Source organism: Pinus tabuliformis, chromosome 9, assembly GCF_031772625.1.
Source record: "Pinus tabuliformis cultivar Carrire ecotype Pingquan chromosome 9, CPIR1, whole genome shotgun sequence".
Classification (NCBI taxonomy): Eukaryota; Viridiplantae; Streptophyta; class Pinopsida; order Pinales; family Pinaceae; genus Pinus; species Pinus tabuliformis.
Window position 1 is genome coordinate 555,720,447 of NC_142307.1, and position 24,908 is coordinate 555,745,354.

General features: G+C 34.9%; 1 protein-coding gene across 2 annotated transcripts; it reads left to right on the forward strand.

Annotated features, from left to right (window-relative positions):
• The first annotated feature begins 8,989 nt into the window (after positions 1-8,989).
• Positions 8,990-24,702, forward strand: LOC149149724 (uncharacterized). 2 transcript variants are annotated; one of them, XM_089438652.1, is made up of 6 exons: positions 8,990-9,318; positions 16,050-16,333; positions 21,772-22,104; positions 22,271-22,807; positions 23,221-23,290; positions 23,448-24,702. In XM_089438652.1, exons 1-6 carry the CDS (start codon positions 9,144-9,146, stop codon positions 24,260-24,262), a joined length of 2,214 nt encoding a protein of 737 aa, XP_089294778.1. In that variant the 5' UTR covers positions 8,990-9,143; the 3' UTR covers positions 24,263-24,702. The 2 variants fall into 2 exon arrangements, with proteins under 2 accessions (XP_089294778.1, XP_089294779.1); XM_089438653.1 differs by having other exon boundaries at positions 8,994-9,318; positions 23,490-24,702.
• Positions 24,703-24,908: the final 206 nt, after the last annotated feature.

A 24,908-nucleotide genomic window follows, 5' to 3' on the forward strand; every position in this document is an offset into this window, starting at 1 on the left:
TTGGAGAATGTCTCATCTTTCTTCTGCATGAAGAAGATCCAACACTTCCTTGAGAAGTCATCAATAAAAATGAAAAAATATTTGTGCCTGGAAGTGGAGGCTATCGAGAAAAGTCCACAGACATCATAGTGGATCCTTTCAAGCACTGCATGTGCTTTGCCACCCCAATCATGGAAAGTGGATTTTGTATACTTCCCCAAGGTACATCCTTTGCATACATCTTGTTGCTGAAGTGCTCCTTTTGGGAGGCTTGTGGTTATTTGCTGCATAATCTCCAAGATGCCATGATGCAAATGGCCAAGTCTTATGTGCCAAAGTTCACTGACATCGTGACTCTGCACCTTCTCTGCCTTTGTGCTTAATGCAATACGGTCTTCCACATCTAGCTTATACAGGTTCTTCACACAAACCTCGATCTGCTTCACCTATCCCGTGGCTATGTGTCTCAAGGATGTTTTTCCTTTGCTGAAGATCACATCATAACCATGGTCTTCGAAAACTGCAACAAAGATGAGATTTTTCTTTAGGCCTAGAACAAACATGACATCCTTGAGCTTGAGAGAGGATCCAGACTCCCTCTTAAAGGTGATTGTACCAACCCCAGTCGCACTGTACCTTCCATCATCCCCAAGCTCAATGTGCATCTGCAAGTATTTCTCCTCTAGATCACTGAAAATCTCTCTACACCCTGTCATGTGGAACGATGCACTTGAGTCCAAGTACCACACACTCCCCATCATTATGCTAGCCATGCATGCGATAAGGGTAAAGTCAACTCGAATTGTGAAGCCAAGGCTTCACTCATTGCTCCTCCTGAGGTCTTCTTGCTTGCTTTTTTGTGTGAACACTTCGTGGTGCTCGAATTCATGACAATGGAAGCATTTAATTTTGGAAAAATATTTCTTCTTGCCCCCTTGGTTGGATTCTGGTTTGGATTGAGATTTCTTCCCTTTTCCCTTCTTTCCCTTTCCAACCAATGCAAAGTTTTCTTCATCCTCGCCCTTGGATGAAGTCCTATCTCTGGTATTCCTCCTTATTTCCTCTTTTCCCAAATCAGACCATAATCATTCCCAATTTAGTAGTTTATCCCTCCCATTCACCGAATCTTGGTAGCTATGCTAGCTCTTGGGAAGGCATAGAAGGGCCAGGCTTACCAAGTCATCTTCTGGAACATTAACACCAACCCGCTAAGTTCATCACGACCTTGTGTGAACCTACTTCGATACTGCAAAATAATGTCATTCTTGTGCATCTTGATACTTCGAAGTTTATCCTTGAGTGCCAACTTCCTGTGGTCACTACTATTCTCGAACAATTTTGTTAGTGCTTTCCATATTGTGAACGGAGTTTCTTTTCCGTGGATCTTTGAGACAATGTGATCACGTACTCCCTCCAATATTATTCTCCTCGCCTTGACTACATCTTTCTTCCACTAAGCAAGGTTCTGGGCATCAGATTGCATTGGTTTTACAAAATCTCTCTTGATGTATTCTAGCAATCCATTATCATCCAATACTGCCTCCATGTGATCCTTCCAGGCGATCAAATTAGAACTGTCTTCCAAGGCATATTCTAGCCTCAGTCCATTGAAGGCCATCTTCTTAGCTCTGAAGAGATCCTGCTGCACTGAACTCCAAATTCGAACCTCCTGAGAAACAGATTCGAAATTTCTGCTCTAGTGTGAATCTTGCTCTGATACCATATAGAAATTATGGTGTATATTTGCAACTTATCATGAAGTTTTAATCAAAATCACAAGACACAAACCTACTCTACTGTTCTACGAAAGTTAAATCACAATCTAGAACAAAAAATTCATGTAGTTTTTTTTTTTTCGAGGAAAGCAATCTGCTAAAAACCCCAATGGCCGCTTGCATTAATCTAATCAATAGAGATGTATTACAATTGCTTTACCTAACTGAGCACAACTTGCAAGTGAATAACCTATCTCTCTGCTCACTAAGAAGCTCTAACCCATACTTAGTCAATTTATGCCTCTACTTGAGCCCCTATTTCCTTGCACAATTCCTTAAGAAATTAGGCCCCCATTATTTAGGAAATTCCTCAAATTGATTGGTAAATTCCAAGGTTGATCATTTGACTGCATGAAACACTTGTACACTCAAGACTAGTCTACAACTGATGTTACATTGCCTTGGAATCTCCACCATAGTTGGGGAACTCGAATTCTCTACATGCACTAGCTATTTTGGGCTAATTGATCATTTAACTAGATGATCATTGAGTTTGACTGAAGTCCCATTACACAACTGACCTTCCACTAGTTCCTCCAACTGTTGGAACTAGTTTAATTGAAAACAACTTGAGATAACAAACTTTGATTGCTGCAAATTCGCAATCACAAATGCTTAACTTGACTCTAACTACACCGACTTGAATTTACCAAGTAAACTGGGTGACATAAGCCATGTCACACAAGTTAACTGCATCCAAGTTGTCTACTGATGTGGAAATTCATTTTTTCTCAATTTAATCAAGGCAAAATCAAAATGAGAATTTCTTGTTGCATTTTTCAACATCATGCCCATGATTGTTTGGAAGATGTTGTGATTGGTGTAATATAATTTTAGGAGTGTCTAACTACCTAAATATGAGAAGCATAAGCTAAGCTAGAGCATTGAAGGAGGAATTGTTCTAAATTCGAATATGAGAGAGTGATTGGTATCGTGTTGGTGAGAGTGAGCTCTGAGGTCCTTAGCGTCAAGATTGATGATTTTGGTTGGGCATCCATAATACAAATCTTATTGATGTGTACTACTTTTTGAGCCAGTGCTTGAACTAGTAATCAATGGTTAATTTCAAGTTTGCTTTTTTGTTTTCTTTAGCTCTTTTATCGCTATCAATGAGTAGTCAATTTTATTTTCCCATGTGGACAATTCCTCAAGGAAGTTCAAAATCAAATGTGGGGTTGAGCGACCATAGGGGATTATGAGTTTCTTTGTTGAATCTTGGAAATCTCACTCCTTTAAAGAAAAAACCATCAACCTAATTAGCTCTATGGAGATGAAAACAAGAGATTATTGTGTTCTCCATAGGTTGTTGAAATTCCACCAAAGCAATTATGATTATGCCTTTCATTTGGCATTTGATAAATTTTGGTGCAAGTAGCTTTATCTCCTAAACTCCTCTTTTTTTTGATAATTAGTAAAGATAATTTGAATTACAATTAACAATTTACTAAATTACAAAATGAAAATACTCGTTGAATTGATGTAAAAGAAATTGTAAGAATAATAGTGTTGTGTAGACATTAAATAAAGAAATTCATTCCAACCCTTAATTTCCTATCAATATACACAAATATTAACTATTTTAAAAATAAGATTCATGTAAATTAGTAACACAATTCAAGATAATCATAGATTATGGTGATAGTCTACTTGTAATTGCTTTTTTCATTCTTTGGTAGGTAGTGGTTTCATTTTTTTCATTTAATTTAACTATTTTTCCCTGCTTTAATAGTGTGGAGTTGAGAACTAGTGTATGTACCCATATATTATTAGTGGTTTGTTTATAAAATTTAAACATATAACATATATTTTATTTGCATTAGAGAAATTTTGAGGTCTAAAATGGGTCTTCTAAGGAAAACAATATAATAATAATTAAAATAATAAAATAATATTTATGAATTTTTAAAGAAAAGGGAAAGAAACTACTTTTTTAATTGCATTTTCGGTTTATCTCCTTATAAGTTTGCTCAAAGGTCAAGTGTAGATAGGAGTTGGATGCATAATTCAATTCCACATTCAATGAGTACCCACTCTACATACTTCTGAGTAGACCTACATCGAAAAAAATTGAAAATACATGAAAATAGTATGTTCAAGGTAGGTACTCTTGGATGTGGAATTGAATTCTGCATCCAACACATGTTTACACTTGACATTTGAGTAAACATATAAGGAGATAAGATGAAAATACAATTAAAAAAATACTTTTCTTCTTTTCCCTCCAAAATATTTTCCCACAGGGATAACATCATCATCTTGAATCCTATTGGTTCTTTTAAAGCTATTTTTGTTAGTACATTTTTTTTTGTTTGAAACCCATTTTTTACCTCAAAGTTCCCCTAATTGAGTGCATTTTTAGTGGTGCTCTAGGTATACCATGCACTAGTGTTGCACTTTATTAAGCATACTAATGCACCTATGAGATAATGGAACATCTCTATTTGTTTTTTCACAAAAATCTCGACCTTCACCTCTAATGGAAATTTATGAAATACAAAATTTGGAAAAATAACCTTTGTAATAGGCCTTCTTCCAATAGTGATTTGTTTGCACGTGTTGTGAATAATTTCACATGCATAGCAATTATGAGAGAAAAATTATTTATAAACATTACCCACACCATAAATTTTGTAAATTTGAATGCTAGCTCTGGGGTGCAAATCCTTGGGTTGAGGTGATAACATTCTCCCTCACTTTGCTACTAATATTGCCAATGATTTTAGTGTCATGCTTTGTAGACAATTTCTAACTCATGTTTTTGTTTTTGTTTTTTTGTTTTTTCTGGTTGGTTAGGGGGTAGGACTACCCATGGGTTTTGAATTAATGACCTTTACAACAAAACATGCCTTAACATTACACCCAATCACAGCTTATTCAAAATCACATAGGCTCTGATTTATGGTTATTATTTATGTGATATTATATGTTATTATACTATGATATCATTTCCCTATGTTAAAATTTCATTCAACCATTATACTCTCCTCTAATTTATTATATATTAATGATATTTGAATCTTGACCTTTTCTTAAACTAACTTTAAAGTATAAATCCCACAAAGTCCTCTGTCACTTCAATACTAACCTAGTCAATGATTTCAATGTCATGTTTTTTAGTTATTTAATCTATTTCATAATACACGATATCTACACCTCTATATTGAAATCTCAATCTAAATTAATACTCATATTCTAATTATATAAATTTACATATGTTATAAGTAATTATACATGCATAGTTGAAACCAAAAACTTTACCAATTCTAAAGTTATCTTGAATATAAATTCCTAAATAGATGGGATGATAAAATCTTTCTTCGTTTTAATATTAACCTTATCCACAATCTCAATGTTATTACATCATCCACAATCTCATTGTTATAATATTAACATCAACCACAATCTCATTGTTATTGCACGTGAGTGCGCGATGTGGTGGCTGGGGCGGTTGGCTTTCGCACCCCAGCCGCGTTCGATTCCTGCGGAGGCCACTATTTGTTTCGGTGATGCTCTTCACGCTTTGGCGATTTGTCTATCTGTTGGCTTCGGCCACATATGTTGTATGATGATGATGCTCTTCTAACTTTGGCGATATGTATATCTGTTGGCTTCGGCCACATATATTGTATGTTGATTCTTCAGAGGGGATCTCTCCCCCACTGAAAAAATTATTCAACATAACACAAATTTATATCGAAATTTCAGTTCCATTAATACTTTTCTTCTTTACTCTTTTACTCTTTTGTAAAAGACGTTTTTAATAAAAAATAAATAAAGTTATGGAACCATTCCCGAGAAGGAGAGCAGAAAATCAAAAGTTCATACAATCATGGAAAGTGGGGAGTTTAAAAAGTTTGAGGAAGAGGCCCAAAAAGAAGTTTGACACATTGACTCAAGAATAACTCTTATCTAGGAGGACGATGCAGGCCGCTCAAGCCATACACATTAGTAATGTGGCCTTGAGAAAGATGTACATGAAAAGTGGGACCCAGAAAGGAAGGTACGTTAGCATTAAATATTAGCAATATATATAATTTTCTATGTTTAGTTAGTGATAAAAAATTATATGTTGTTAAAGGGTATATAAATGAAGAGGAAGGAATATTAAAGGTATGAGTGGTATCCATGTATATCATTTTGGATGAGTAGAGTTTATAAATCAAATATTGTGGGTTAGAATTATATAAGGTTACATTGATGGGTACTGATTTTGATATTTTCTCGATTATATTTTTCAATTCCCTTAGCATGTTTTTAACTGGTTAGAGATATCTTTAAATAGATTTATCATTTATTTAATTTTATTATATTTTATGATTATGTCATTTTGACATATTTCTGATAATAATATTTAAGTGTAGATATTTATTATATTTTGTTAAAGCTTAGTGATCTATTTTCGTGAATTATTTTCTTTAACAAAATTTAATATATTCAAGAAAATAACATATGTATTGTGTTTATAATTAATGTCTAAATGTTTATTTTAGAAATTGGTTTTGGGGTGTAAGTCTCTTTGATATGATAATATTTTTGTTCACTTTTGTATTTTCTTGTTAAATAATGGGAAAACTTATCATAACTCAGTTTTCAAACCAACAATGGGGATAACCATCAATGGCTGCTATCCACAAATGTAGGCTAACTCATCACTGTTATTCAAGGAAAACCATGCCACCTACAATTACCCGCTGGTGGTCTGTAAGGGAGTAGGTTTTCACTCCTGCCAGATGCCTTTGGGTCTTGGACCGTTAGCTTTTTTCCTTACGTCTAAGGAAGATAAGCTCTTAGGCAAGCAGAAGCAATTTTAAGGCATACTCCAAGCCCACTCTTTCACTTAATCTGTATGATATATTTGATATTTATTTTATGAGAGAACACAAATAATTTTTGACCAATAAGTAAAGATGTTAAGGCCATGGGGCATTGATGAGGTTAATAACATTAATTACAATTATATTATTATCCTTGCCACATATATATGTTTGCTAAAATCTAAGTTGATGTTGTTAGGCTCACTACTTATATGTATTTGTTAAAATCCATGCTATTGTTATTATCCCCTCTCTTATATATATATGGTTAATATTATTCATCCTTTCCCTATCTCACTATGCTCTCATATTCCTATATTGAGATTCCATTTGACATCAATATTCCCCATTTTCTAAGTTTATATTCTATCCATTAAACACACGAGAGGATAAGTAACATTAAATAGGGTGTACAACACTATATTCTATCTAGTAAACATGAGAGAGGATAAATAATATTAATCAATAGGGTGTACACCACTATATAAAAGATATGTAATAGTACATGAAGAACACCAATAAGCATCATACAACACATCATTATTGTATGTAACAGTATTGGAAGGCTTGCAACTAGACTCCACATGTAATGTTGATGTTATGATACATAACACTCATATGATGATGTCACATATGAATGTACATTGTGCGCACACACATACATATGTGACTGAAATTTAAGTCAATGTTATTATTTTCAATGCCTTTATACCTATCTTCATCACCTATATATATTCAAAGGAAAACCTTGTGAGAAAACACTTAGGCACTTTCTATCTTTCCAGGATGATACGATGTATAAGCCTATTCGTCTTGATTATGGTAGCTGACTAGTAAGGAAACCTTTGCTGTTGATTATGGTAGCTGACTAGTAAGGAAACCTATTGATGTTGATTATGGTAGTTGACCCAATAGGGATGCTAAGTGAGACATGCAATAGAGGCAACTAAGGTATGGGATTGACCTTGAAACCTCTTCCACAAAACTCGAAACACTCTTGAACTAACCACCATGGGAACTAAATTGTAATCTAGGTTGGCTTATTATCGCCAACCTCATCCTCGCTAATAAAAAGTGCTCGAGAATGAATTCAAATTAGTGCAAAATAATTTAAATCCATTCTAAGCACTTTTTTATCAACAAAAATGAAGTTGATAGTCATAAGCCAACTTAAATTACAATTTAGTACTCATAGATTACATCATGATTAGAACCAAATCTAACAAAACACTATTTTAATAACATCTTTAAAACGCATGCCCTAATAAAAACAACAAATCACAACTAACAAACCCCAAAAAAAATAAAAATAAATAAATAAATAAATAAAATAAAATAAAATAAAATATGCATACTCGAATTTGAACATAGAATATGTATATATATCTTTTATCCTATTTTACATCTTATATCCCTACATTAAAATTTTGTTCCACGTTAATATTATAATCATATATTCAACCCTATAATAATTATAGGTTTATAGCTTTATATTGTGGTTGTGCACCTTTCTTTGAAACTAATTCAAATATAAAAGAACATAAATATTATCCAATGATGTGAAGCTATATGAAATTAAGTTAAAAAGTGTAAATATTTTCGACAAGATATAAAGTTACATGGAATTATTAGGTTAGAGTGTATAAATATTGTGGACATACATAACTATCATAGCCAATAATGTCGACATATTGTACAACTTAACTTTACATGTGATAATGACATTATGAGATTTAATTTAGTGAAAATACCACGAAACTATTGAAATATGATCCGCCGACCTTAGGGTCAAGTTGAACGAATTTTACCTTAGCCATTAAAATAATAAGCAAGCATATTCATGAACCAATGGAAAAGAAACCGGGTTCAACGAATTTTTCCCTAACCCTTCAGATATTTAGCAAGCATGTCCACGTACTATTGGAAATTAAGAATTCTATATTTTTATATGGTAAAAGTATGACATTGAATAAAATAGCATTGAATATAAACAATAATAATGATATTTAATGTTTATTTATTAATAAAATAGCATTGAATGTTAGACAATAATATATATACAAGATTTATGCAGGGCAGGCCATGAATATTTTATTTAAAAAATGTAAAAATTCCGAATCTAGTGTTGAAATTCAGCTGAACGTACGCAGCCAAAGGATAAACCTGCCTCTCCTGCCACGTCTCCAATACCGGTTTGGCGCGCTAATCCTGCTACGCTGTTTGCACACGCTTTCCACGTGGCATGCCCCGATTGGAGGTGAAATGACACATAGAAAGCGCGTGAACCCGGGGTCGAGTCTTCCTGCCTCCTTCCTACATACGAGATTTCTGTCGGGTACTGCGTCACTGTTGATCGTTAATGGGCGGTTAGTACACTGTAAGCGTGTCGGTAACGAAAGTCCTACGCTTTTTCGCGGCGAGAATAAAAATCAGCGTGGAGGGTTTATAATTATGAGAAGAAGCGTGGAGGGTTTGGAGCGATCAGTGGAAGCGAGGAGGGTTTCTATTGGCCAGAGGAAGCGAGGAGGGTTTGTAGTGTCCAAAGGAAGCGAGAGTGGGTTTTGACGAGAAGTGGATGGCAAGCTCAGTACAGGCAGCGGCAGTGAATTTCCCCCCGGGATTCAGATTTCGGCCCTCCGATGAAGAAATCGTGGGGTTTTACTTGAAGAACAAAGTTCACGGCAATAAATTCGAGTTCGACGTTATTCGCGAGATCGATCTTTACAAGTGTGAGCCCTGGGATCTGCCAGGTAATCATCTCAATAACTTGTGAATGGTTAATCCTTTTTTATTTTTGTGGGTTTGCATATAGATTATCATGAATTTTTTGTGGGTTTGCATATAGATTATCATGAATTTTTTGTGGGTTTGCATATAGATTATCATGTCAGAAACCGAGTAAAGGGTTAGGTGGATGCCTGGTCATGCTTTTCATGGCGGAAGACTGGATTTCGTATGCTGATAATTTCTGGTTTTTAAAAACCTAGGGATTATAGATCCTTTCTCCCGTGAGCATCTTAATTCAAGGAATCTCTCGAAAATAATTGAATCCGATGGAAAATGAAGATGGTTCATCATGAAGGACAGTCATGAAAGATGGGTCAGAGGACACTGATTTTGAAGACTCAGTTAATCCCCAATTTTTTAATTTCAGAAGTCTATATTTCGGTAGCCATCTTTGACCTGTCTCAAATGAGTGTCATTCGTAATGATCAGCCTTCCATGAGTTTTAGTCTTCAGATTAATCTTCAGAATATTCCCAGTAAAGACTGTTTTTGAGTACTCAATTAATATTTATCATGACTTTGATAGTCTAGAAAAATTGATGTTGAATATTCAATTAAATTATTAATCTAGAAAGCCGATATTTGAGATGCCCATGCTTCAGTAGACATTTGTATTGTTGTTACTAAATCACGGGCTTCTAAAATGTTATTTTATCGGTATTCAACATGAATTTTTGAAATAACATTTTCGGATATATACTAAAACATGGATTTGTGAACACTAATTTTTCGGAATTAATTGAGTATTTAAAAAAAAATTATTTCAGAAGTTCACGCTTCAGTAGACATCTCTGTACGGGAGCATGAAAGTTTGAAATATCACTTTTTGGGATTAATTGAATACTTAGATCAGCCTCCATCTGAAGCATGGATTTCTGAAATATCATTTTTCGGGGTTAATTGTGAATATTATTCAAAATCAGCTTCCAATTATTTACGAAGCATGGCTTGCTTCCAAGTATTTTCGAAGCACGGGCTTCTAAAATATAAATATTTGGGATTAATTAAATATTCAAAATCTCTTTTTTTTGGAACGAAAAAGTTGAATATTATATGAGAGATATAAAGGTTTAAAAATTACATCAGGAAAAACTCCATGTGAAACTAGTCAAAATGGAATCATCATGGAAGTATTCCTACTATCAGATAAGGTAAAACAAGCTTGTGACAAAATGTTCTGGGGGATCTCCAATGAAAAAAAGACATGTGATCATAGAGAAACAGGAATCATAAGCATGATCAGTAGCATTACATACACTATCCATATACACAAGATAAACAAAAGCAGCCACATAAAGATCAAAAAAGTGTCCATAGAAACCTGTGAAGAAACAAAAATGAACCTAGAAATCCGGCATATTAAATTCTTGGATATGATAGCTTTCTCCCTCAGTTAGAACCTGCAAATACCATAACCCTGTAGCATCATAAAGACCTGTTTTAGACAGTGAGTCTGCCAGATAATTTTTGTCCTTACGGATATGGTGAATAGAACCTCCAGCCATAGAATCCCAACATGTAATTGAAGCATGGATTTATGAAATATCATTTTTTTTATAGGATTAATTGATTTTTTAAAACCAACCTTCCATTAAATTAAAAGAAAAAATATAATTCCTTCAAAATTTTAGAATCTCTATACCTGGAGAAAAAGGTACATGAATCTGACCTGGAGAAAAACTTACATCTATATCAGATGAAATATATCTCTAGATGCCACTGGTCAATTTCAGTGTAATGCTCTGTTTTTAATTTGGAGGTGTATGTGTGTCTGTTTGGTGTGATGGTTTTCAATCTTGATATTACCGTTTCTTCAACTCCGTCCTGGTCTACATCTTTTTGAGAAGGAAGCAGGGTGTGCAGTTGCACAGGTACACCCTTCTCAAATATAAAAGAATTCTGAGCAAATACACAGATTGCAGGCAGAGGATATTGGAGTCTAAATACCTGGTAGATTCATTGGTTCATTCACTGGGTACATACCGAGAGCAACTGCGTCAAGGATCACCATGTTTTATTGACTGATTCAAACTTTGAGAGCAACTGCGTCAAGGCACCATGTTTTATTCATTGATTCAAACTTCGAGGTTCACTCACTGATTCAAACTTCGAAGTTCACTGTTAATGTTACTGTTGACTGGTTCAAACCTTGAACTCTGCTGTTAGCGTTAATGTTACTGTTTACTGGTTCGGACTTTATAAATTCGCAGTTTATGTTACTTTTCACTGGTTCAGTCCACGATAAATTTGCTTTTCCCAAAGTTTGCTCTGTAGTCACTCTTTCTCTCTATAGCCAGAGACATGAATGATTCTATCTAACCTTGATCATAACCTTATCTTATACTCTTTCTTGTAGCTAGAGAGGCATATACTATTCGGTCCACTTCCAGCACCTTATCTTATACTCTTTCTTAGCTAGACATTTAACACCTAGTCTCTAGCTTGTTTTTAGATTTTTTGTTTTTGCTTTTGCTTTGTTAATCTTATACTCTTTTTTAGCTAGACATTTAAGACCTAGTCTCTAGCTTGTTTTTAGATTATATTATTTTTTTTGGTTACCATGGTAAATTATATTTCAATTTTTGTTTTTATGTGTTTCACATCATTAAATATTTATCATCAAGATTTGGATGATAAATTATACTTAATGATTAGAAAACATCCCTAATAAAAATTGAAATCTGATTTTTCAGAAATATTCTCTTATAACATTATAAATCACAGAATTTTACATTCTAAAATCATTTTTTTGCTTTTAAAATAATTTTAGAAAAAACTTTGACACACTCACTTCATGCCTGCACTCATTGTACTATCTGATTGTACTATCATAGTTCCATGAATTTAGTTTGGGGTCGGAAATTAATTATCTTACTACATAAGGTTTACCAGAAATATTCTGGTATAACATTATAAATCACAGAAATTTACATTCTAAAATCATTTTTTGCTTTTAAAATAATTTTAGAAGAAGCTTTGACACGCTCACTTCGTACCTGCACTCATTGTGCTATCGTAGTTCCATGAATCTAGTTTGGGGTCATTTGTTGGAGATTAATTATCTTAATCCATAAGCTTGGTATCTTGTTAGTATTCATAGAAATATCGAGACATGCGTCAGCGACACGATGGACGGCTGTCCAGAGCACACTCAGGTGTATTTTGTTTTAATATATAAATATTGGTTAGGGTGTCTTTTGGAAAATGAATTTTTTGATTTTTTTTTTAAAAGTATATTTGAATTCAGTTTGCGTATCATTTGATTTACTGTAACGAATCCGAAGTGATCTAATATTTTCTTTTAAAATTTTAATTTTAATATAGAATCGAAGTGATCTCATATTTTCTTTTAAAATTTTAATTTTAATATAGAATTTGGTAGTCATTGTGTAAAATTTTAATTTTAATATAGAATTTGGTAGTCATTGTGTTGAGAGAAATTTACCCTATGTACTTTTATATATATATAAAAGTAAGTAATATTTTTAGTTTAGTAAAATAGAGATATTATAATGTATTGTTTAAAATTGTGAGTCTTTTAAAATAAAAATAAAATAAAATAAAATAACATAAAATTAATAATTGTCATTATAGTAATAATTAATTATAATTAATAATTAAACTATTTTAAGTTTTATTTTTATTTTAGTTTTGGATTTGTCAACAGTTGAGAGATCAAACTTTTTAAGATGTAATTTTTTTTAGAATGAAAAAATATTTGATACTTTAATATTTAATAGATCTAGAATTAAAATAAATCTAAATTAATATAATATACAATCACCTACTTCTTTTATTGCAAGTAACCCAAATTATAAAAAAATTAAAAAATATACTAAAATTTACACTTTAAATTAAAAAATATACTAAAATTTACACTTTAAATATATTAATAAACATAATAATAGTAAAGTGCAAGCTATATAAGAGCTTTGTACAACTAAAATTTGTGGGAACGATTTAACTTTATTGTGAAAGTACATTATTGTATCCGCCCTTAAAAAAATTGGATGTTATCGACTAATAAAAGACATACAAAATAGAGTTGAATGTCAAGGTCGTTATCCAGTCGTTATTTATTAACCATCATTTTCCATTTTCTTAATGCACTAAGGAAAAAGTTAACATATTTGCCCTACTTGTACCAATTTAAACTTGGCAAAGAACATCTCCTTGCCTCTCAGATATGTATTAATTGATTTATCTAATCTAACATAAACATAAATTAACATAGTTAAAAGGGATAAGGAGATAATAGAAGAAAGCCTTGGTTGGCAATAGAAACGTGTTTTTATACATATTGCAACTTTTATCCCTCGCAAAATGTTCTTGGATCTCAATATAATATGGGTTAAAGCTTTTAAACAAAAGGAGAGCTAGGTCACAGGCTTTACGCACATAGTCATAATTTTTCTTCGGTGTCACTATAGAGGATTGCACGAAAGCGAGGTCTATTGTTCCATCTCTCCACCATCTCTGCATAGTTAAAAGCATTGCTAATGCAGTGCTAATGAATAGCCATTTCTCCCCTCGCATGGCGTGATCTCATTGTTAACTTTCACTCATTGTTTGATAGGATGCATCCTTCAGGGTGGGGTGTGTCTACATGTTTGTGTGTCTCCATGTTTCTCATGTTTTTGGAGGGATGTTTTTATGTTTCTTATGATATTTGTGGAAATGTTTTTTTACATTATTTTTGTTAGGATATTCCGACATATAGGAAATAGTTAAGTACAACTTGGTCTAGTATAGAGTTAGGTATAGAGTTAGGTAAAGTGTGTTTCTTTACCATTGTACATTTTGTAACTTACAATCCGACGTCACGATATGTAGTCATCCGACGGTTCATTCTCTTTTCGGTATTACCGACACTTGATCCGTGGCTTGACACCCGATTGGTCCATGATTTCTATTTAAAGCGCATGGAGGGTCATTTGTAGGGTAATCCGTGCATGAGAGAAACATATGTAAATTTTCATTCTTTTATTAATAAATTGCCTGAAGTGGCCGCGTTGGCTCAGGCTGTGGACTGTTTCCCTCTTTGAGGGTTTTAACCACGTCAAAAATACTGGTGTATTGATCTGCGATCTGGTTGTGAGCGGATTGGTGTTCTATCTGAGGAACTTACCCTGTAAATTCCTGCAATTTTTTTTAAGAAATGTGGGGAAATGTAAAGAAAGCATTTCTTATTTGTGGGGATATATTTCCCAAAAAAGATTTTTGGGTGTTTCTAAACAAAGAGTGTTTTTGGGCATTTATAAAAAAAAAAAGGTATTTTTGGCTTTTTATAAATTGTGAGTACTTTCAATTTAACATTTCAGACTTTAATATTTATTATTTTTCTTGGTACTAAGATTCTAAAACAATGAATTTAGACAGATGTGTCAATTTTTTTGTTATTTCTGTTTCCTTTATAATTTATAAATTAATGTATTTTATTATTAAATCTAAATCTGAATCATATTTATATTAATTACAAATTAAAATACAGTAATATACCATTTACTGTTTAATATTTACATTACATAATAATGAATTTCTATAAAAACGAATTGTTATTTTTTATTTTTTTAATTATTATTATTATTTAGAAACAAGAATCCTTATACTAAGAATTCTGATGCCCCTTACCCCATCAATTTTCCCTAAGAGGATGTTTCAACACATCCCCTGTGAGTATCCCTACTCCTGCTCTTTCCCCAGAACATTGCTTGCACTATCTCATTTTAATGTTTATAATTGTGAACACTTAAAAAGTTGAAATTTAGTTTTATGTGTAACTCTTGTGGTGATCCAAGCGGAATTATAAATTGACTCGAGGTAGCAAAAGTGGGCATTGGAGGGGATAGTTTTATGTGTGATTCCTCTTTCCGTCGCTTCTTATTTACACACAAACTTAAAACATATTGGTTTGGAGCTATGCAAGCTTACCAAAAGCAGTAAAAAATTGATCTTAGACCTCTCTCTTGACTTTTCTAAGCCATTCTTATTTTTATTCACCCTCATTCGTCGTTGGTCTTCATTGCCTTTTGAAGGTTTTTGAAACGCATAATGCTCGATAGTTGTAACTTTTGTTATCCTAGATAATATTCACATGGAGGAATTTATGGTTTATCCTTCCCTATTACGAGATAAGATTGGTGAGCTAAAGAGTTTATAATTTTATAAATGAAGTTGTGTCAGTGAAGCCTATTCCATCCAGTAGGGACTGAATGTCAGTATTACATGCATTGCACTTTTTAGAGTTAGGACTATTTTTGCCGTGTTGATGCAAACAAAGCAATGGTGTATGTTTTGTATATTCTGACAACTGGTAATGTAAAAGAATAACTATTGTCTAATTTTGTGCACACATCAGTGTTGTCACTTTTCCACTTGTCGGGGTTTCCATTAGATCTCTTTTTGAGTTGGATTCCCATAAATGGTAGTGTCAAACAGGTATATATCTTCTGATTTTTAGTGCTATTTCCAATTTTTTTCCTACTTTAATCACTTGTGGAAATCCATCACTTACAAGGTTGTTTATGGGATTAAAATGAATTATACCAGTTGTTCGGACAATTGCTATTGTTTTAATTGTTTGTTCTACATTGTAATTAAAATTTATTCGTACTTGCAGTATATAGGCTTCGCAATGTTCTATATGTCCAAATTTGGATTTATTTCTGGCTAACTTCACTATTTCATCCTTTCAGAGAAGTCATTCTTGCCAAGTAGAGATTTAGAGTGGTATTTCTTCTGTCCTCGCGATCGTAAATATCCCAACGGCTCACGTTCAAATAGGGCAACTGAAGCAGGTTACTGGAAAGCTACTGGAAAAGATCGTAAAGTGAGCTCTCGCTCTAATAATCATAAAATTGGTACTAAGAAGACTTTAGTCTTCTACAAAGGCCGTGCTCCGAATGGAGAACGAACAGATTGGCTGATGCATGAATATCGCCTGGAGGGAACGCAATGCAAAGGAGGAACTAATTTGCAGGTATTTATTATATGAGCCATTTCCTTTTTTTTTTCGGTTGCTACTATTATGTATGATCCTTCAAAAAATAGACTATCATTTAAAAGGGTTGCTCATGTTCCTTTTTGTCGGAAAACATTTCTTGCACAGCAACTTGTCAAAGGCAATATTTCTGTTGTTTATTTAACTCAAGAGTTGGATTTTTATTGTTACCTTTGCATATCACCGAAACTTGTTTTTCCATTGGAGAATGAATGACATTTACTGGGCAAGGGAAAATGGAAAATCTACAGACTGAAAAAATAATAGAGAAATATAACAACATTTCAAATGTTGGAAACACAAAAATTGTATGCATTTGGATCAGTAAGAAAAAATACAAAATCAAGAACAGGGTGTTGTTATAATTGCAAATCTCAACCAGAAGATCCGTCTAATAATTATATGCTATCCAGCCCTTCACCGCCAGTATTGAATTCGTTTGACTCATACTCGGTTCCATTATCGGTCCTCAATATCTTGATCTTCTTCTTTGTTTGGTTTTCCACCAAGAGTTTGAAAGAATGGAACCATGAGAATACTTCATCCTTCTTTTTCAAGAAATATATCCATGTCTTGCGAGAGAAATAATCTATAAAGGCTGCATAATATAAGTATCCTCCCAATGAGTTCACAGGCATTGCACTAGATAGATAAGAATGAATCTGATGCAACGAAACTGCATCCTGAAATCAATACGCGGACCTGCGGGTTATGGCCCACAACATTTTATTAATTTATTTATCACAGCCAGAATGAACACGATTTCTTTGACGTTTATTACCGGAACCCAAATAAATTTAATCTCCTTTATGATCATTTCGCATCTGTCAGAAATGTTAACCTATACACATGTTGTGATGTGATTATTTTTGGATCGACACTGAATAAACGGTCCGATCATCTTGAAGTTTAAACTCTTTTTAATGATTTTATTGGGTCCGCTAGCCGAGGTAACATGCTTGCAAGTTCTCGTGCGATCACCGTGGATCTTCTTCCATCGGACGGTTATCGCGTCGTTTGCTCGCCAACTAGCTCGGACAATCTCCACCATCGATGTGGCCATGCTCGATCCAATAGCTATCGCACAATCTTGCGTGAAATCATGCACGACCGATATCAGGTTAAGAGCGTGCGAGAAAAGTGTTTTTTTTCGCGCTACGTTTTACCCGCTAAGGTTAATCGCGTAAAATTTAGAAATACCACCTACAACTTTTAGGGCGCGCGAAATACCGCTTACCGTCTTTTCAAGACCACTCTATCCTTCTGCTAACACGTGGTTTTAATCTCCGCCATTCCTCTTCCGTCGATGTTATTTGTCGATCTGGCCGATTTGATGGTTTTTGCTGTGCTGTTCAATCGACTCCAGTTGCGATTGAAACTCTCCTCCGTTAATCTGTTCTCAAATCCAATGGGTCTCTTGTTTGCTTATTGATCGAATTCGCATTACAACACAAATTTACCTCTGCCATACTTGATTAAGGTGAAGTTCATAAGAACTTCATCCCTTACACTCGCACATGCAATCTATTAATTTACAGTAAAGAATATATATGTAAACCATACACAGCGACACAAAATCCAGATAACACGCATATTTCAATTATATACAAAACTTGATTACAGACTAAGGCCTCATGGCCCGAATCACAAATTGCCTTGTGGCTACATTGCGTACTCTATATCTCCCTTTCACACAACACAAACTCTCTTATATAGGAAATTACAAAGGGAGGAATCGTTTAAGATCCATGAATTTCTCCCACAATCGCTCAATCAAACCCCTAAATCTCTCTATTCGCATGCATGGCAGATAATTACATTTAATCAAGCCTTCCAGAGACTTATTAATTCCATCAATTTAGCTCTGTTTAAACAGAATTTGCCTCGGTTTACAATGATTGTCCACGTTTCCCCTTTCACAGCTTCAAATTTAAATTTTGATTAAGGGTGCTCTGATGCTCCTGCATCAGAGTCAATTGCAATATGTCAATAGTCTTGCTATCACTTGAGGGGAATAGTCGCCTTGTATGCTTTCCTTCGGCACACGCTTGACAAACACCTTCATGTTCTACTTTAAATTCGGGCGTATCTGTCACCATCTTCTTTGCATCAGAGAGAACCTTATAAAGTATATGAGCAAACCTTCGGTGCCATAATTCAGATTGAAGTGATGTGTTGCAAGACATAGCTCCCAATGGGCTTCCTCCAACTTGATATAGGCTATCAACCCTGAAGCCTAGTGTAAATGCATCTCTGAAATTTTTATTCCACACACGTACATTTCCATCGATGAATGTCACCTTGAATCCTTTGTTCTCCATCGTCGAGATAGATACTAGGTTCTTCTTTAGATCGAGTACATATAGTACTTCTTGTAGATGAATGGTGTTACCCTAATTCAATTGAAGAGTAACATTCCCAACTCCCTTCACGGGATAGGTGGCATTGTCTCCAAGGATAATTTTTAAATTTGTATCCCTTTCAATAAGATTTGAAAGAGCTTCCTTATACCTGGTGAAGTGCCTTGAGGCACCACTATCAATCAACCAATTTCCCAAAGTGTCCGAAGGAGATGTAGTAGAAAGGGCAGATATAAGATAGAATTCTTTTTGCTTGTTATCAACAACATTAGATTCATCATACCCAGTGTTTCTTGATCTCTTGGGAGGGTGACCATTTCCTTGATCAGAAGCGGGAGCATTCCTTTTTCCTTGGCCGTTGAATCTGCAATTCCTTTGATTGTTGTTGCCCCTGAAATTGTTGTTGTGGTTGTCATCATCATGAGGTGTATCCCTTCTATTAGGACATTATAGTGACCAAACTTGTTGCAAATGAAGCATGTTCCCTTCCTTCATTTTTTGAAATCCTACCTTCCTTGACATTGCTTCTTTGAACCTGCATTGTTCTTCTTTTTAGCATGAGCGGAAAATGCAATAGGATCATTCTTAATTGAAGGCATATCTGGTTCCATCATCCTTGATTCTTCTTGAGAGCATCTAGTAAGCAATTCTTCAAACCCTGGAATCTTGTCGTTATTAAGACTAGTAGTGTTGAACTCATGCCATTCACGAGGGAGTCCTCCAAGGGCAATGAGGGTAAGCTCCCTATCAGTGATAACTTCTCCAATAGAAAGAAGATCATTTTTTGTCTCATTAAACCTCATGAAGTAGGATTGAATATCTTCATTTCTTCTTCTCTTTATATCTTTCAGCTTGTTCTTGAGGAAAAGAATTTGATTTGCATTTCTAAATTTGAACATAATCTGATTTGCATTGTTAGATTTGAACATGCCAACCAACTTGGCATATATCTCCTTTGAAGTGTTCAAATAGGAAATGTAAGCAACTAAATGCTTATGAATGGAATCTCTGATGATCTTCTTGGCTTTGACTTCACCCTTCTTGTACTTGGTCTTAGCAGCAGCCGGTGCATTAGAAGGAGGTTCTAAAATCTTTCCCTGCACATAATCCATCACATCTTGCTCTTCTAATGTCAAATCAAGAGACATCTTCCATGCATGATAATCAGACTTATCATGAAGCTTATCATCAGACTTGAAGTAGGATGTGGAAGCCATTGAATCTTATCTTTGATCAGTGATCACTCCTCTTGGTGATTGCTCTTCTCGCTCTTGCTTGGGCTTTGTCTTCACCTCAGCTCTGATGCCATGTTAAGTTTAGGATAACAATGGTATGTTCTATGCTTAGAGAAATTTTACTTCAATTTGTTTATTAGCCCAATATCAATATCCAGTTTAGAAATCGCATCATCATGATAGTAAAATGTAGATAGAACATAAACAACAACAGTAGAAGACAAGCCAACACAAGAAGACACAAGATATGGCACCAGCCAGGGACAAACCCCAATGTGGTGAAACCCTTGATCAATTCTTTTTATAATTCTTCAAAAGTTCAGCAGAGAGAGAGTACGATTTACAATATTCACTTGCCCAATCTGATCAGTCAAAACAGCAGAAACAGAAACAGAAATTGACCTCCAAAACAGCTCGGTCAACCTTGGTCAACTCGGCCTCCAACAGCAAGATAATGCAGCCCAAAACAGTCTGAAATTAACCAGTCAAACCTGGTCAACTAAAGTCAATGCAGCAACCAGAACTAGGGCAATCAATGCTGGTCAACGCAGGGGTCAAACTGCCTTGGTTTTTGTGCCCAAAACTGCGGCTTGCCCAAACAGAAGTCTCCCTCACAAAACCGAAGTCAACGCTGGTCAAAGTCAGCCTCTTGAAATTTCGGTTTCCTGAAATTTCAGTCAAATCTGGTCAACGCAGCAGCTAGAAAATCAGACCTTTCTTCACACATGTGGAGAGAAAGAAGCCCAGAAATCTGTACCCAATCAAGATGAGAGAGAGAAAGATGAATGAGAGTGATGCCAAAATGAAGAGGAGGCACCTTTTATTTATATGCAACGTTCAAGGCTGGCGGAGGCTAATCTGATGGCTGGCCGACTTTGACAATTTGTCCATAATCAAAATAAATTCATAACTTCATTTGTACATGTCAGAATGGGATGATTTTTAGATCAATCCTACACCTCTTGGAAAGAGGAATCCATGAAAAATATCAGCTGCCTCATAAGAGCTGTTCAAAGTGATGTTTGGCCCTATTTGCCAAATTTAACATATTCCAAACAAGGGGAAGCTGCATGATGTCTTTCATGTTTTCTGCTTGAAGAAAATTTGAGGTCCAATAACTTAGATATAGATAGAGTTAGCCCTTTTGAATGAAGAAATAACTTATATATAGATAGATTTAGCCCTTTTGAATGGAGAAGGAAGAATAGTATTAGAACCAAAAGGGGTATTTTAAAACTCTAACCAAAGCCCTTTGTCCTTTGATTAAGAGATGTCGATGAATACCTTATCAAATTAAGAATTCAGATGAAGTCACTTATCTTTACCAACGCTTCGAGGGCAAAGCATTTCAGGAGGGGATAACTTGTAATATGCCCCATATTAGTCTAGGTTAAATAGAGGTAATTATACATAATTAACACACATTTATAATTGACTGGCTCTTTAGGAAGAGTCATTGCTAATAATATATGTATAAATGAGTCGTGCACTGTTGTATCTCACCACTTACAAATTAATCAATATACCTTTTAAAGTTTTATACAATCATGTATATCTGCGATTCATTCCATTAATATGGGATGCTTGCGACATGTTCTTACATCTGATGGACAACCATTAACTGTCTGTATGATATAGTCTTTGAGATGGAGGTTGCCCGTCAAATTGCAAGTTTGCTAGCTTTGATTTTTCATGTAAAACATTTCAGAAAGCTTGAGTTTGTGGATAAGCTTCTTTTAGTTTATTGTAATCAAGATCCTTGAATTCTATCTCCTGAAGGTTTATAAGCTGCTATTAATAGTAATCTAATCTACTTGTGCAGGATCTTTATGTGTTATCTCGGGTATTCAAAAAGCCCAAACAAGGTTCAAATGATCAAGAGACATTTCAGGAAGCTTTTCCCATGTTAAACAACACCTCTTCTCCTACTGATGGCTCAGATGGTGACATTGAAGGTCAGTCAGAAGATAGGTCCTCACCGGGAAAACCGGAAGATGATGCTCCGGCAAGTTCACGGTCAGAAACATCATCAGAGATTTTAGACAATAAGACCGAAGACATTAATTGTATTGATGGACCAATGGAGTGTCTCCAGGACATATCCAATCCAAATTGCAATTCAGTATCACTCCGTGATACCTCTACCAACGAAAATGTAAGTAGAGTATGATCCCTTTTATAGGGATAATCAGTGTAAAAGCTGCTAAGAGGTCCTCCCTTAATTATTAGTTTTAAAAGCTTGCTTTAATCTATTTTAGTCGCATCAAATTATTGGGATTATCTTATATTTATCATGTTTTTCTTATAAAATTGCTGTCCAGGATGATTCTCAGTGGAGGAACCAAAAATTGCAAAATGATTCATTCTATTCATCATATGAGGAAGAGTGTTTCCCACATATTCTTGAAAGTCCATATTTGGTTAATAATGACTATTCCCTTGGGACGCAAATGAATTCCTCTGTCATGGAATCAGAAGCATTTGAAAGATATTTAGATTTTGGATCCTTTTCCGATCAGGATAGTATTGACCTTGCATCCATGCTAAACAGCTTTGAATGTGACGATCTTTATTCAGTGCTACCCATTAGCGAGGAAGAAAAGAACGACGAACCTTGTGTGGCAGGGTTTCTTACTAGCATGCCAGACAATGGTGTTCAAATCCAATTTCGCTCTCGACCTCAGTTGCCGCATAGCAATCAACAGCCATTGCCTAGTCAAGGCACTGCTATGAGAAGACTTCGCCTGCAGATATACAAAACTGAAGAATCTGCAAATGGAAGAAAAGAGCATCCGCTCACTGTAAATGGCCGGTCAGCCTCTTCTGACTGTAACAGTGATGATAGCGATGAGTCTGAGGTGAGAAAGATCCTTAAATTTGTATAGTGGTACTAATTCGTGTCAATTTTGAACAAATAGTTGTGTGTTGCAGATTATTATGAGACCTCACTAGTGTATGTGGTTCCCAAATATTGACCACGTCCTGCATGATATAGACCCCCTGCAAGTTGTCTTTACTGTGGTTAGAATAGGCTATCGAATGCTGATTTCCTTTGGGAATGCATATAATTCCCTACTTTTCTATTTTGGGATGTACACTATAATTTTTTTTTTCCTATGTTTTTTGCTTCATAGTTTTCCTGTGCATTATAAAATACAAATGGAAAAAAACCCGGAAGGACTTGTCATTTCAATTTTCAAGACATTTGTCTGTATGATTGTTGTGCTTGGTTTTGTGTGACTGGTTGATTTGAACAATATTTTGTTGACAGGTTATCACACAGCCCGAGGACTCTCCACTAGCATCTTTCCCAAGTCAAATAAGCTGTTGTAGTGTAGAAGGTATGCTTTCTACTGAGTTTTTATGAATGTTATACTTTTAGATTGTTTCGTTCTGTTCTAGTAGCACCATATTGTATCTTGGGCCTATTTCAAATAGAAAGAAGATTGTGCAGAAATATAGAAATGGATGGTTCATTCTTTTTGTAACTTTTTCCAGATAATGGAGGAGCTCCTGTAACTGAATTTCAATATATTGCAGATGATGCAGAGTCTGATACAATCCACGATTCTGTTGAGAGTTCTGAAATAGTAGCGAATGGTCATGACTTTAATCTGGAACCGACCCAATTTTTACCCTCTAGTTTCTTTCCTGTTGAGGAGGCTTCAGAGAAAAGTGACATGTCTGTTAACAGCAAAGAATCAGGAGATAAATCTGTTCTTATTGAGAGAACAGAATCGGTGATGTCATCAGCTTGTAGTCAGTCTTCATCCACAGAAATTCAAATAGAGACAACTGTATCGCATACTACAGGTTCTCAAGAAATTGACTCGGTCAGTGTGAAATCTTCTGCTTTAGGAATGGAATCTCCCACTGTTCTGGCTTCTAAGAAGGCCTTGGTCTCAGAGGGTGCATCTAGTTTTGGTTCCAGACAATTGGGAGCTATCAGTTCTAATCATAATGGTGTGGCCGAGACCGAAGGGTTAGGTAAGTTCACAGGCTTCAATGTGATTTTGACTGGCTTGAATCGAAGAGGGAAGTTTAGAGAAAAGTATGTAAGATCTGATCATGTAGAGGAGTCAAGAAATGTCACAGAGAATGTTTCTGATCTCTGTTCTAAAGACTCTAGCAAAGGTTTTAGCAGTTTAAGGAAGGCATTGGGTATCTTCATTCAGCCTTTTCGGCTTCAAAGCAAGATGTTCAAAGGTGCTAATTGTATTCCATTAATATGCTTGCTCAGCACAGTGTTTTTAGTCGTGTGCATATGGAACACATACCTTTCTGCTCGAAGCTCATCTCCTATCATTTTATAATGGAGATCTTGGTTTCTTGCATTATGTAACCAACACCTGCCATTGAATCTTTATATGTTAATAGGCTCTGTATATAGCCAAAATCCTTTGGTATTCACTCTTCACAGAAGACCAGGAATGCCTTTTGGAATCAGGCTTCTTTTTGTCAAGTTGTTTGTCATATTATGATCTATGAAGTACCACACAATCACACTTTATTGATTGCAATTGATGTAGAGGATCTTCACACAATGCAAGAGGTTGAATCTGTCTGCTTGGGCTGGACAAGGATTGTAATCTACTATATTTTCTTGGTCTACTTTAGTTGGCATTATATTCAGCCCAGTTTGAGGGATTTTGCATAGACCAGTCCCAGTTCCCTCACGGGATGATTATAAACATGTAATTTTGACATTGTAAGCATACCTTGTTTTAATACTTGGGTACATCATTTGATATCACTTCTCCGTTTTGTGCTTCAGTGAAAAATGTCATGTTTATGAGTTGTTCTAATTTTTCATTTTCGAGTTCTGTTCAGCAGAGTTTTGATTTTGGTAGAATTTCACTGATCTAAAATTTGAGAAAGTGATCAATGTTGCTAAAGGTGTATGCCCCTAGAGTGCAGAATATTTCAATTCTATCGTACCAATGCACATTCTTACCAAGT

Excerpts from the sequence above, each read along its gene's own strand:
- LOC149149724 (XM_089438652.1), top strand. The coding sequence starts at position 9,144 with ATGGCAAGCTCAGTACAGGCAGCGGCAGTGAATTTCCCCCCGGGATTC. Across the intron at positions 22,808-23,220 it reads ATGATAGCGATGAGTCTGAG|GTTATCACACAGCCCGAGGA; the intron begins GTGAGAAAGATC and ends TTTTGTTGACAG. Across the intron at positions 23,291-23,447 it reads AAGCTGTTGTAGTGTAGAAG|ATAATGGAGGAGCTCCTGTA; the intron begins GTATGCTTTCTA and ends AACTTTTTCCAG.